This window comes from Lepidochelys kempii, chromosome 27, assembly GCF_965140285.1.
Source record: "Lepidochelys kempii isolate rLepKem1 chromosome 27, rLepKem1.hap1, whole genome shotgun sequence".
NCBI lineage: Eukaryota > Metazoa > Chordata > Testudines > Cheloniidae > Lepidochelys > Lepidochelys kempii.
Window position 1 is genome coordinate 3,981,044 of NC_136406.1, and position 15,025 is coordinate 3,996,068.

General features: G+C 56.7%; 1 protein-coding gene across 9 annotated transcripts in view; it reads right to left on the bottom strand.

Annotated features, from left to right (window-relative positions):
- The window catches only part of FMNL1 (formin like 1), a 72,115-nt gene that overhangs the window by 43,152 nt on the left and 13,938 nt on the right, over positions 1-15,025 (bottom strand). For 5 of the 9 annotated variants that reach the window (XM_078850697.1, XM_078850695.1, XM_078850693.1 and 2 more), the window contains exons 2-3: positions 6,308-6,391; positions 1,436-1,549 (exon numbers count right to left, since the gene is read on the bottom strand). In XM_078850697.1, the coding sequence (XP_078706823.1) occupies positions 1,436-1,549; positions 6,308-6,391 (198 nt within the window). Of the gene's footprint in view, positions 1-1,435; positions 1,550-6,134; positions 6,258-6,307; positions 6,392-15,025 lie in introns of those variants that run through there. The other 4 variants (XM_078850698.1, XM_078850696.1, XM_078850692.1 and 1 more) reach the window with 2 other exon arrangements.

Sequence of the window (15,025 nt, forward strand, 5' to 3'; positions counted from 1 at the left end):
TAGAGGGGGTTGGAAATTTTTTGACTAAATGGTTTTTCATCAGAAAATGCCAATCTGTTTCGCAGGAACGTCCCAGCTTCAACTAAACTTTTGTAAGGAAGGTTCCTCGGGCCCAGGATGGAATTTCGAGTCAAAATGAGAGAGCGACGCAGCCTCAGTCCAGAACAGCCTGACTCAGAACAAGCCCTGGGACCTGGGGCTGTCACATCCCAGGGGAGTACCCTGACCCCAGGCTACCGGCTATTCTGGAATGATGGGGGATGGCAAGGGGGAGGTGTCTCTCTGAGGTTTTTCCACACAAAAAAACTACAAAAAGTCGCAGTTTCATCCCGAGGCAGAATGGGGAAGTTCTTGAAATCAGGAAAAGTTTTGTGAGCTGGGAATCCTGTTTCCCACCGGCTCTAATGAGGTTAGACTGTGGGGAGGGGCGCTGCTAGTGCGTGAGGGAGTGGGCGTGTAAAAGGCCAGAGAGTGCTCAGAAGGGAGGCATAGGGAGCTGAGCTGAGGGGGCCTCAACTGGCAGCAGGCAGCTCCAGCTCCAATTCACCTCGTTCCAGGGCTCCCTTCCCATTTCCTCTGAGCCAGGCAGCTCTCCCAGCCCCGACCCCTCTGGAGCATGGGGGGAGGGATAGCTCAGTGGTTTGAGCATTGGCCTGCTAAACCCAGGGTTGTGAGTTCAATCCTTGAAGGGGCCATTTAGGGATTGGGGCAAAAATTGGGGATTGGCCCTGCTTTGAGCAGGGGGTTGGACTAGATGACCTCCTGAGGTCCCTTCCAACCCTGATATTCTATGAAAAACCAACCAACAAATCTTTCCCGTGGGTCTCTCTCTGCCCCGGTCCCTGGACTAAATGCCTTCCTCGCAGCCAAGGGATTCCGCAGCCCCTCTCCTAAGGGCTGTGCTGTGACTCAAGCCAGCTTCCCCAGCCCGCCAGTATCCAGCTGCCAGCCCCGCTCCAGGGAGCCTCCTTTGCTCCCCCATTTGTTCCCTCTGGTTCTGGGGCCCCCACCGATCCTTGGGGGCTATGCTGTGACTCGGGCAGGCTCCCCAGCCCCCAGTCTCTCCTCTGGGTCCCAGCCCCGGGACCCTCTCTCCTGGGCTGCTGCTGCCCTGTAATTCTGCTCTCCCTCTCCTCCCGGGAGCCAGCCAGCCAGCCAGCCAGAAGGAGGTAGCCACCTGACCCGACCCCCAGGTAGTCTGCTGCACCCTGCAATACCTGTGTCCTTGAAGGGCTCATGGCATGGAAAGGGGTTGTCTGGTCCAGGCTCTCCTCCCCCTTACAGAGGACAGACCACCCTCTACAGTGCACTACTTCTGACAGCTCCTGTGCCCCTGGGGGTGCACTACCCCATTTCGGGGACCTCGGCTCTCGACTGCGGTACAAAAGCTAAGGGGCGGCAAAGGAGAGGGGAGAATAAAAGGGGAGGATAATACCGCCATGGCAATCAGCCAATCGGAGGTCACCTTTCTGCTGACTCCGCCCGTGTCCAAGTAGCTCTTCAGTTTCTGGATGTACGCAGAGGGGGGGTTCTTGACCTGGAACCGCTCCTGCGAGGATGGGGGAGAAGGGAGACATTCAGGCCCAGCTTCCTCAGACGATGGAGGAGGACACACAGCCCCGAGCACCGATGCAGCGTGTGCACAAGTGCACCCGCAAGCGAGCGGGACGCTGAGGAGACTGCAGGGGTCTGAGATGTGCGTGAGAAACGGCTGAATAGGGCCAGGGAGAGAGACTCGCTCTTTGGAAGCGACCTGCTGCCCAGGTTGTCTGCCCCCGGGAACTAGCCAGACGGGGAATTAGTGGCTTTACACAGACAGGACGTTTGCCAGGATCCAGCAGGATTTCCATGCTGAGTGGGAGCAAGTGAGCCTGCCTGGCTCAGAACTCACAGCCAGCCCTCTTCTTTAGGGCACCAAGCTGCCATAGGCCAACAAGCCACTCTCAGACACCTGTCATCACGTAGTGCTGTGGCTGCATGGGGGCGGGGGACTCACAGGGACCCTCCCCAGCTCGGAAGCTACGCCAGTGAAGACAGAACACAGACGCTGCCTGTGATAACCCTGCAGTCCCCTGCCCCAGACCACACCACCGCGCTCTCTAGTCAGGTCTCCAGTCTCACCACCTCCAACCGCCAGTCCTGCCCAGCCAAGGATGAGCAGTGCCCGGAGCTGGATGCTCTGTAAACCTCACAGGCCACATCTGTTATAGTACGCCGCACCTTCCTATCCCCTCCAACCCAGGCTCTCAAAGCTCTTTACATGCACTCGTCCATAAAGCTGCACAAGCCCTGACCACGAATTAGGTGAATATTATCCCTATTTTACAAAGTAGAGAAATTAAAGGACTTGCCCAAGGATAAGTTTGTGGCAGAGGTGGGATTAGAACCCAGATCTCCTGATGTCCAGTCCTGTGCATAACCACAGACCATGCTTCCTCATCCCATGATATAGCACCAGGCCTGCCTCCCTCCCTCACATGGCCCAGCACTGGGCCTTCCTCGTCCCCAGGGCACAGCGCTGGGCCTGCCTCCCCCCCTGCAGGGCACAGCACGAGGCCTGCCTCCCTCCCCCGGCAGGGCACAGCGCTGGGCCTGCCTTCCTTCCCCCCACTCCCCCGGGGCAAAGCGCTGGACCTGCCTTCCCTCCCCCGGCAGGGCACAGCGCTGGGCCTGCTTCCTGCCCCACAGTATACTATTGTGCAAGAGGGATTGTTACCTGACACCAGCCGGTGAGCAGTGTGCCCATCAATCAATTGCTATCTAGTGTCACTACAGATACTGGGCACACAGATGTTAACTCATTTTAAGAGCTACTTGTCCTAGGTCTGGTCTACACGGAAAACGTACATGGGCCTAGCTCCATCTCTGGGGGCGTGACAAACCCACACTGCTGAGAGATATCACTGTGCCGACCTAACCCCCGGAGCAGACAGCACTAGGTCCACAGAGGAGTTCTTCCACTGACCTAGCTACCGCTGCTCGGGGAGGTGGATTAGCTACAGTCAGGCCATGTCGACACCACAAAATTACATCGACCTAACTTACATCGGCATCCAGCCACTGCAGTTATTAAATTGCTTGTGCGTGCACGCTTGGCTCCTTGTGTTGGCGGTGCACAACCTCACCAGTCGCACGGGTACCGTCACTGGGGGGCATCGTGGGACGGCTCCTGAAAGTCAGCACCTTTCCATATAAGCATCAGAGTCTGCACTGACACTGTCCACCTACGTACAGTGGCCGTGACTCTCCACCGCTCGGGGAAGTGGCATTGCTAAACCAGCGTAGAGAGGCACTTACGTCAGCAGGACCCACAGTTAAACGAAGACACTTCCATGGCTAGGTTGATGCAAGGCAACTTACGTCAACCTAACCACGTGGCTAGGCAGCAGTCCTGCAGAAAAGGAGCTGGGGATTACACTGGACGAGAAGCTGGATATGAGTCAGCAGTGTGCCCTTGTTGCCAAGAAGGCCAATGGCATATTGGGCTGCATTAGTAGGAGTATTGCCAGCAGATCGAGGGAAGTGATTATTCCCCTCTATTCGGCACTGGTGAGGCCACATCTGGAGTACTGTGTCCAGTTTTGGTCCCCCCACTACAGAAGGGATGTGGACAAATTGGAGAGAGTCCAGCGGAGGGCAATGAAAATGATCAGGGGCCTGGGGCACATGACTTACGAGGAGAGGCTGGGGGAACTGGGTTTGTTTAGTCTGCAGAAGAGAAGAGTGAGGGGGGATTTGATAGCTGCTTTCAACTCTCTGAAGGGGGGTTCCAAAGAGGATGGAGCTCGGCTGTTCTCAGGTGTGGCAGATGACAGAGTGAGGAGTAATGGTCTCAAGTTGCAGTGCGGGAGGTCTAGGATTACCTAGGGAGGTGGTGGAATCTCCTTCCTTAGAGCTTTTTAAGGCCCGGCTTGACAAAGCCACAGCTAGGATGATTTAGTTGGGGTTGGTTGGACTAGATACCTCCTGAGGACTCCTTCCAACCCCAGTCTTCTATGATTCTGTGTAGACCAGGCCTGACAGCAGAGCCCCTCCCATCACTGTCTCCACTGCAGCTATACCACTGTAGCAGTCTGAGTGTGGACGCACCCTTCATAACAGAAACATATAGTTCTCTAATGATGATCCTTCTATGGGGCTTGAACTGGGACCACTGGATTTAAAAGCTTGAGCCACACTTTGCTGGCCTGGGTTAGGCATTGAGATCCCCTTTCATCCAAGTGCCTCAGGACTTCTCCTTCCTGGTAGATCGATGGGGTAACTGAGGCAAAGGGAAGGGAAGTGACTGCAGCAGAGCAGAACAGTTCTGGGGACAGAGGCTGGCACACAGAGGTTTGATAATGGGCTCTTCAATCCAGCAGAGGAAGATGTAACACGATCCAATGGCTGGAAGTTGAAGCCAGACAAATTTAGACTGGAAAGGTGTAAATTTTTAACCGCGAGGGTAACTAATCATTGGAACAACTTCGCAAGGTGGATTCTCTAACCCTGACAATTGTTAAATCAAGATAGGACGTTTTTCTAAAAGACCTGCCCTGGGGATCACTGTGGGGCAGGTGTCTGGCCTCTGCTATCCAGGGGATCAGACTGGATGGTCCCTTCCGGCCTTGGGATGTAGGAATGCACGAGCCCCCTCTGAGATGCTGGACTCCTGGCACCCTTGCAGGGCTTCACTGATGGGTGGGAGATAGAGACAGAATCAGGGCCCTGAGGCTCTGGCCATGGAACAAGCCAAGAAGAGCCTCCTCTGCGCAGTATCCCCAGTCAGCACGTGATGACTCCTGCCCTGCACCATCTCCTCAGGGAGCACATGGCCCAGCAAGCTCTGGTCAGACTCAGGCCCCCGGACCACAGGCAGGCGAATGGGGTGATGACACCCATTGCCTTTGCACAGCCCTGGGACCCCTGAACAGAGCTCTGGGCTAGGGCCAGGGATGACTGTGCTGGGTGAGCCCCGAGGTGAACAGCCCATGGCCTCCATTTATCTAGAGCGCAGGGACAGCATGATTAGCAGGGCACTGAGCCCCAAACCTGCAGGGACTGCCCGAAGGTAGACAGGGAGGTCAGTCTCCATGGCCCACCCAGCCTACAGCCTCTCCGCTGGCCGGTCTTCAGCCATGAATAGGGCTTTGTCATGCCTTCCATGGCCCCCAGGAGCAGGAGCCAAATTAACTGCCCATCAGGAGAAACAAGGCAGCCCTGGGGCAGCAATGCCCAGTGGTCACTGCCAACCTGAGTGAGCCTGGGGCCTCGCTGCTCACAAGCTCAGCATCCCGCCCCCATCCCCAAACCTGAGGGTTTCGCTCAACACAGACCCCCCCAAAGCAAAATCTGGAGTCACCAGAGCCCCTGAGCTAAGAAGCAAGTGCAGAGGCTGACTGGTTAAAATATCCAGTCACTAGCAAAAACTACCAGCCCCTCCCCCAGGGAAGCAGTCGCTCCAGTGAGATGCATCAATTACAGGGTTTTCTGAGGCATTTGATCTTTCACCGGTTTCTAATAATACTCAGCACTTACACGGCGTTTGCATCCTCAAAGCGCTTGGCAGGCATTAAGGGCCCCATCCGGCAGGCCTCGGAAGCACTGGGCCTTGCTCCCCCCAACCCCTCTGAACTGGATAAGAACTAGTGCACACACATGCCCAGTCCCTGCTCCCTCCCGAAGGCCTCTCAGCACCAACGCACAGCGAGGGGATCGACCCCCAGCTTTCTTTGCAGATCACCAGGAAAAGGCTACTTGAGCCTGGGTGGAAGCCCAGCTAACGGCCTCTGGCAGAAAGCCCATCCCTGCAGCGGAATGAATCTTTCTGCTGATAAGGAACTGACTGGCTGGGTGCAGAGATGACAGACGGGGAGAGAAATGACTCATCGAGGAACCGCTGGGATTCCTCCTTGGCTTCAGAGGATTCAACCCATCAGATTCCTCTCAAGGCACCTCCAATGACTGCGACTGCTGGCAGGGGAGCCAGCCCCAGACCGTCCCAGCTGGGAGCAGAGGCTGCCAGCCTAGCACCTCCCCTGACATCTGGAACATCTGTGGGCTGAAGCAATGAGCGTGACTTCTCCTGCTCTGGCCCCACTATCGTGAGTCATGCTGCGAAGCGGCAGACTGAACGCCCGTGATCAGGTACCAACCTGAGCAACACAGGAAGTGTCTGGGTGTGAGTTTCCTGCTGTGAGTGTTGTGTAGCAGTGGGTAACGGATGGAGCTGAATCTCTGGCAGCAGGTGCTAGGGTGGCCATGGGGGGTGGCGCATGGGTGCCCGCAGCTCCTGGAGACTTCCCTGGATTAGGCACCTCAGTCTCACCTGGTCACAGATCAGCTCCCACTTCTTCTCGCTGTCGTACTGGCTGAGCAGTTTCATCTTGTCGGGCGGCAGGTTCATGGAATCCTGCAGGGGAGACAGACAGGATGAGACAGGAGTGGGCGCTGGGCGAGGTACATCCCAGCTGCCAGGACCATGAGGGAAGCAGATGAAGGAGGAGAGCCCCTGTGTGGGGAGGGCTGAGTCCTATCCATCTGTGTGTCTAGGCCCAACCTGGACGAGGCAGGGTCCCTCGCATCCCAGGTATCTGGGTGATGTCACCCCATCTTCCTCCAGTGCCCTGTACCCAAGGGGCTGAGCTCAGGTCTCCACCTCCTACCAGCATTGCATCCCCACCACCCCACCCCACCCTTCCACCTCCAAGGACAGAGCCCCTGAGTTCCAGCTCCAAGTCAGGAAGTGGTTGGGTTGCTCCATCACCAACCAGAGCTGCCTGGCCTGGTCAGGTCTCAGAGAGACAGACTCCCAGCCCAGCATGGCCACTGCCAGCTGGACCCCGGCACAGACACAGACAGTCTGTCCTGGACAGGTGGAGATCTCCGACATCCACTCTAGTGTCTGGCTGCAGAACGAGAAGCTTCAGCCTATAGTGTCCTGAGGACTTCCCCCTCCAGTGCTCCTCACCACCAACCCAGGAGTCGGCCCATGCCCTCTCGGGATTTGCACTGTGCACGGCGCCGGGGGGGCAGGGGGGAGAACCAGGCCAGAACCCCAGGCGCTCGCTCAGTGCTGGGGCGCGGCCTGTGTAGGACACAAGGATCAATAAAGCCAAGTCGAGTTTCAGTGCAATGATTTAAGCTCCCCATCACCCGTCTCAACAAGCTCAGACTCCCTCTGACAGCATGTTTTAACCGGGGGTCTCTGGACGCTTTACAATCAGCTACTCAAGCCTCACAGCTTGGCCCTGCCTGATGGGTCAGTAACGTTAGCTCCCATTTTATAGAACGGGGAAACTGAGGCACTGATGGGGGATGTGATTTGCCCAAGTCCGCACAGTGAGTGACTGAGTGGGTTGTAGAACCCAGGAGTCCTGGCTCCCAGCCCCCAGCTGCAGCCAGTGAACATTGCCCCTTGCCATCTGAAAGGCTGCATTAAGGGCGGTTAACGCTCTCCCTCCGAGAGACTATATGAGAGCCGTGTGCAGCCGCGTGATGGGTCTCAGCCCATGAAATCGGTGTCTGTTTAGAGGCATTAGCTCAGCGGCAGGATGTTGTGTGCTGCAGTGTTCCCAGCACTGATGTTGCTCAACCCAGCTCCTTCCTGCTTCCCCATCCCGTGGCAGTCGGTTAGGGCCCAATCTGGAGAGACGGGGAGCCAGCGAGGGCCCTGGGCAGCTCGGCATGTCCCAGGATTGGGCCCCTCGTGTGGTAATTGGGCACAAACGGTTGGCTTCTCCAGAGGCTGCCCCCGCCTCGCGCGTGAGGGAACAGGACATGACCTCACTTCCCCTTTCCAAACAGGTAGCACGCGGGACTTCACTTCTCCTTATGCTCGGCTGTGCTGGGGGAGGGCTCGGGCCTGACCAAGTAACATTATGTGCAGCTCGCTCCCTGAGTGTTGGTGCCGGGAACCCAGCGAGGAAGCCACCAGGCCAAAGTCCTGCTCCCTTCCAGCACAGGGCCCATTGAGCTACAACTCCCAGCAGTCCATGCTCCACCCTGGCGTCCAAGATGGAGCCCGAGCACACAGACCTGCCTGCCCTGGGGCTTCTGGGGCTCCCCGGGCAGCCTGCCAGGACTCAGGGCGGCAATGGGGTTGCAGCCATGAAAGGAGCCCCGAGGGGCACTAAAAGAGGACGGGGGCCACAGATCCTGCTCAAGAGATGAAGCCCACAGTTCCCCACAGACATTTAATGCAGGGTGTGGGTTATTTTCCTGGTTCTAAAGCAAATCATCACTTTTCCCCACAAACAGCAAGGAGACAGGAGCTAAGGCCCCAGGGAGGGGCAGCTGTCAGGAAAAGCGCCATTGCCCAACGAAGGCAGGAACAATGGCACATGGGGCTCCGGGGATGCACCTCCATCATGCGATGAGCTGGCGGGTTTTTATGTAAACCAGCGCCCTCTACCGGATGGACTGAGAACTGCTCCACTGAGGGTCATAGACCCTACACTGCCAACAGGGGTTCTCCTTTAGCCCAAGGGCTCAGGGCTTGTGCTTTGCGAGCAGGAGGATCTGAGTTCTAGCCCCACCGCTGCCATGACTCTGAGTGGTGACAGTGACAGCTGTGAAGTGCCTGTAGATTTCTCACCGTGCTCAAAGTGGAGGGCAGCCAATGCTCATGGCATTTCACACAATATAGTTTAAGTCATCAGGCTACCAGGCTGCAAAGCCTGGGCAACATGGACAGAACATCCTAGGAGCCCAGCTAATGAGAAATGAGAGGAAACACACTCCCAGAGGGATTTGGGATTAAAACCAAAACTGCTCAAGAACAAAGCGAAAGAGACTCAGCTCACTTGAGAGGAGTGCATCCAGGAGGAGACCTGCCAAGCCACTCATGAAGCGGAAATCTCACCACCCGCTAACTGCACTTCAGTGCCCTTTGTGGTGCATTCGGGATGAATGAGGCTGCCAGAGACAGTGTGTGCGACTCAGAGGAGATGAGATTCTGCCGAGGACACGGAGCCACCTCAGGAGAGGGCTCAGGGATTCTCCAGCAGTGGGGAAACCTGCGGCAGAAAGGCATCCCAGGGTTTGGGGAGAGCCTTGCTCCAGGCACAGCTGGGTTTAGCCAGGTCCCACTGGATCCAGCTCACTCCCCTCCACACTCATCCCATCCGTGCTGGCTCATTCGGTCCCTTTGCTTTGGAAACACGAGGGTGAGCATCTGGCGGGGTCTCTCCTCCCTCCCTCACGCAGCCACGCAGAGCCGAGCTGAGCAGAGCAGGCTGCGAGGCTAGAAATAGAAATAGCCTCGCTGAGACAATCAACAGCCCCGGCGCTCACTGCCTAGGTGACCAAACAGGATTGTGCTGCTGTTGAGAGCAGCCGGCTGAGAGCCCACATTGCACCTGCACTGGGCGCTCTCCTAAGGAATGGGTCCCATCCCCACGGCGCCCACCAGCCAGAGGGGATGCGGGTTATGCTGCACGGTGCCACCTGGTACCCAGGAAGCAGTGGACACAAGGACGAGTGCGGCATGTCAGGCGGTCCGCTAACTAACAGCACAGGGCACTCCGGGCAGGCAGGGCTGCCTTCAGCTCCCTGAGCGTCACACACAACCGCCCCCACCTACCCGCAGCGTTTAACGGCCCAGTCGCTCACGGACAACGTGGCGTTTCCCAGCATGGACCAGCCCTGGCAGGATGATCTTGGGGCTAAAGCACAGGGCTGGGAGCCAGAACTCCTGTCTCCAACCAGTCACTTCCCCTGCCCATCTGTAAAGCGGAGATACCCTGATGGGAGAGATTTACGCATCACAGTCCTGGCTGTGGAGCCTGGCACGGGAGGGGCTGGCAAGGGGTGGGGCTTTCGCTCCAGCAGAGAGAGAGCAATGCCACCCGCCAATCATAGCCCCTCTTTGGGTAATGTCATTGACCAAGGAGAGCTGCTGGGTGCCACCATCCAGGGGTGGCTAACGCAGTTGGGCAGACCCCTGCCGTTTCACCAGTCCAGGAAAGGCAGGTCAACGGGACTTGAAACCAACGTGAGGGCCCCATGGACACGGGGCAGCTCTGAACCTGGGCACTTGGTTCCTGTCCCAAGAGAGCCACCTTCCTAATTGTCCTAATGCCTTTTAGGGCAGGTTCCTGCCCTGGCTTAGTGACCAGCCCCTCCTCCCCCACTCTGCTGGGGCTAGGATCCCTAACTCCCAACCGTTCAGGGAGTCCCACTTGGCCTCCTCTCCCATTTCCAATACATCTGGGGGCTCCATTAAGGATCCAGGAGCCCAGCTGGGCTCGCAGGTCGGCATGCTCCCAGCCTGAGCACTAGCCCACAGAACGTAGAGCTGCCGTCCCTCGTAGGGATGTACTAGAAATACTCCGGGGCTTTGTTCATCACAATTGCTGTGGGCAGCTTGCTCGCTGTGCTTCATGTAGCCTCCAAAGCGCAACTGTTAATAAACTGGAGCCTGCCCACCCACTTGGCTCGCCCTAGGGAAAGCAGCCATCTGTGCTCCCACAGCTCCCAGCTGAGCTGCCAGCTCCCCACTGGCCTCTGGCCCAGACTTGGCTGCCTGGGCTGCTGCTGGACGTGAAGCCCTCAGCAAGCGAGATGCTGCACTGGCATCGCCTAGACCTGAAAGTCACCAGCCCATCGCCTCAGGAGCGGAGGAGCACATGCTGCCTAAGGCCCCCCCCACCCCGAGCCTCCAGATCAGACCCTGCTTTGATTCCTCCCTGGTCTGGAGCTGCCATCCTGCAGGGAGCCGTCAGCACATCTGCGCGCTCTCAGGTGGGCTCAGGGCACCCAGCTGTGCACCCCGCCCATGCCAGCACACCATTACTTCCTCCCCTGGGAACAGAGGGCAGCACTTGGGCACAGCACCATGCTCTGGGTGTCCCTGCCCAGGTATGTGGAGCGATAACCGGGCCGGGGGAGCTGAGAATGAGGCAAAGCTTCCTCAAGCAGAGGGCAGTAAACCGACTGAATGCTCCATGCCTGCCAGCCCCCTCATCAGATCTCAACAGCTGTGTGGGCATCGCCCCGGTCAGCACTTGGAAGGGTGTTCCCCAGGTGGGGCTGGCACTGCTGGGGGGCGTCTTCTGGATGAGACATTGCACCAAGGCTTCGACCACTTGTGATCATTCAAAATCCCACAGCACCCTACAAGAGGAGGGTCAAGTTAACCCTGATGTCCGGGCCAAGTGCCAGTCTGGTTGATTACTTCCTGCCTCCCTAGCTCTTTCCAGCAATTTCAGTTGCATAAGGAATCCTTCTCCACTTCCTGTCCTAAATGAATGCACTATAAGGTGGGTAGAAAGCTGCCTAGATTGTCGGGCTCAACGGGTAGTGATCAATGGCTCCATGTCTAGTTGGCAGCCGGTATCAAGTGGAGTGCCCCAAGGGTCGGTCCTGGGGCCGGTTTTGTTCAATATCTTCATAAATGATCTGGAGGATGGTGTGGATTGCACCCTCAGCAAATTTGCGGATGATACTAAACTGGGAGGAGTGGTAGATACACTGGAGGGGAGGGATAGGATACAGAAGGACCTAGACAAATTGGAGGATTGGGCCAAAAGAAATCTGATGAGGTTCAATAAGGATAAGTGCAGGGTCCTGCACTTAGGATGGAAGAATCCAATGCACAGCTACAGACTAGGGACCAAATGGCTAGGCAGCAGTTCTGCGGAAAAGGACCTAGGGGTGACAGTGGACGAGAAGCTGGATATGAGTCAGCAGTGTGCCCTTGTTGCCAAGAAGGCCAATGGCAGTTTGGGATGTATAAGTAGGGGCATAGCGAGCAGATCGAGGACGTGATCGTTCCCCTCTATTCGACATTGGTGAGGCCTCATCTGGAGTACTGTGTCCAGTTTTGGGCCCCACACTACAAGAAGGATGTGGATAAATTGGAGAGAGTCCAGCGAAGGGCAACAAAAATGATTAGGGGTCTGGAACACATGAGTTATGAGGAGAGGCTGAGGGAACTGGGATTGTTTAGCCTGCAGAAGAGAAGAATGAGGGGGGATTTGATAGCTGCTTTCAACTACCTGAAAGGGGGTTCCAGAGAGGATGGCTCTAGACTGTTCTCAATGGTAGCAGATGACAGAACGAGGAGTAATGGTCTCAGGTTGCAGTGGGGGAGGTTTAGATTGGATATTAGGAAAAACTTTTTCACTAAGAGGGTGGTGAAACACTGGAATGCGTTACCTAGGGAGGTGGTAGAATCTCCTTCCTTAGAGGTTTTTAAGGTCATGCTTGACAAAGCCCTGGCTGGGATGATTTAACTGGGAATTGGTCCTGCTTCGAGCAGGGGGTTGGACTAGATGACCTTCTGGGGTCCCTTCCAACCCTGATATTCTATGATTCTATGATTCTAAACTAACGTGTTGCATTGTTTTGCGCTATTAAGCAGCTGCCCATTCCACTCCAGAGGTGGCTGCATTTCAGTGCTGGGTGAAGCAATTCCTCCCTCCACATGGCACAGTGCGTTGGGATAAAAGGAGCTCTATAAATGTAGGTCAGTATTATTACTACAAACAAGGAGCTGCAACAGAGGCAATTGCCTACATAGGAGTTTTTAAACTCCAGTGAATTGACTGCCAATTAACACCTTTGTACATGCTGTCTGGACAGTCGATAGCGCCGGGACCCAAGCCTTAGTGGCTTACCCCAGCCTAGGGGTCCAGACTCCCAGGTGCCCCTTGAGTCTTTGTGCCGCATGGTCCCTACTGTTACCAGTGAACACAGTAGGGCCCCATCTCAACTGGGTGCTCTGGGGACCACTGCAATACAAATATAAGAGCGTAAGACTTGCCACATGGGGTCAGACCAATTGTCCATCTAGCTCAGTATCCTGTCCCTGACAGTGACCAGTGCCAGAGCTTCAAGGGGGACTGTACAGAACAGGGCAATTCTGGAGTGATCCACCCCTGTCTTCTACTCCCAGTTTCTGGCAGCTGGAGGTTTAGAGTCACCCCAAGCACGGGGTTGCATCCCTGCCCATCCTGGCTAATAGCCATCGATGGACCTATCCTCCATGAACTTGTCTAATTCTTTTTTAAACCCAGTTATACTTTTGGCTTATACAACATCCCCTGGCAATGAGTTCCACAGGTTAGTTGTATACTGTGTGAAAAAGTACTTCTTCTTGTTGCCAGTTAACCAGTGCAATCCCCAGCTATACCGATTCCACAAATGGGCCATTGTGCACCACTTTTCCTGTTTAGAGGGACATTGGTGACCCAGCAGGGAGAGGCTGATGTAATGGCCTGAGCAGAGGAGTGAGAGCCAGCAGCTCCTACCATGTCTCTTTCCCATATGTGTGCTCAATACTGTTTGCAGCCAGGACTGGACTAAATCATCGGGCTTATGACCCCGTGGCTAGGACCCCAGGATCTCAGCTGTCATTTGAAAACATTACATTTCCAGCCTTTGCAGATGTAAAGAAAAAGCTTGAAAAACGTGACCGGAATGTGACTGCCTGAGTCTGCAGAGAGCCTAAAACAACATCTCCAAAAAGCTCAGACTTCCCCAATGATCTTAACTCTGACCCCTGCTGCCACTCCTCAGACAGGCAGGGCCATGGGGTGGCGGGGGGGTGGCAGGGGGCCTCCAGTGGGCTGTGCCACCAAAGCACCAGATCCCACCCCCAGGAGCTCTGCCCCAAATCCAGGCTCCAGTGCCCGAGGAGCTCTGTGCTGATCCGATTGGCATGCAGTCACCTGAGGTCCCGCAGAGCAGGGCTGTGGAGCAGGCAGCTGCCTCCCCAGGGAAACCTGGCCTATATTTGGCAACGACAGCGGGTCCCTTGCGCTTCAGTCGGCAGCCTGAGACATGAAGGCAGCAGGCTCCCCTGCTCCCGCCTGGCACAGGAATCGATGCTCGTTGGGCTGGCAACACTGCTCCACTTGGGGGACACAGGGCAAGGTTTGCGCGGGACGCTGGCCCTATTCCACAGCAGTGCCAGAGAGGCACCAGCCCGTGCTGGGCTGGGATTCCTGGGGACACCGACCTAAGCCATCTGGCTCCTTCCCGGCTGCGTTCCCTCAGCTGCTGTGTGGGCTGCAGATAACGAGGCAACTGGGCTCCGATCTCAGCCCAGGCTTCCCCGGCAGCCCCACCCCAACACACGCACCTCGCTGTGCCAGGCAGGGGGCTGCCACCTTACTTCTCTCTGCCCTGTCCCAGGCACCCATGGCCTCACATAAATAAGGATCAGAATGCTCTGCACTGCTTTAGCACTCTCATCCACTGATCTCTGGTCATGAGCATCATTAGCCCATTTTACAGACGGGGAAACCAAGGCCCAGAGAGAGGCCATGACTTGCCCCAGATCACGCAGTGAGTGGCGGAGCTGGGAACCCAGGAGTCCTGATGCCCACTGCAGGGCCCTGTGTGTCCTACAGAGAGTGGTTCAGACACGTTTTGAAACCTCAGGAAACAGGGCACCGCTGGGGGTGGCTGAAGACTCGGGCTCAGACTCTAGTCTGAGCTGGACCAGAGGACCCTCTCCAATCGGGTTACGCCAGCGCCTTTAGCCCAGAGGGGGTCCTGCCTGGCCAAGGGCAAAAGTCATTGACCCAGCCCAGAGAAACTGTTCCAGAGGGAAGGCAGGGTAGGGTGGGAGCCAGAAGGGCAACCTTGGACATGCTGGCATTTGTATGCCAGCAGCACCCAGAGCTCCACCAAGATCAGGGCCCCATGATGCCAGGCATGGAACAGACACATGGGTACAGCTACGCAGCCAGCAAGAGCCCGCAACAGCGGGCCTCCGAGCCCAGGCTGAGACAGGCTCTGGCTGATGGGCTCAGAACAGCTGTGCAGACAGCGCCTTGAAGCCGTGACCTGGGCTGGAGCTCAGGCTCTGAAGCCCCACACCCCACGCCCCACCCCACAGGCTTTGGAGCCCGAGCTGTACCATCCATACGGCAATTTTCAGGGTGGCAGCACGAGCCCAGGGGCATCGAGACAGGCCCAGGGGCTGCTGTGCAAAGGCACCCAGAGAGACAGGCCCTGCCCCAAGGAGCTCACAGCCTGAACAGACAAGAGCTGAGAGGGGAAACTGAGGTGCAGAGGGGGAAGGGAGTCAGCCACT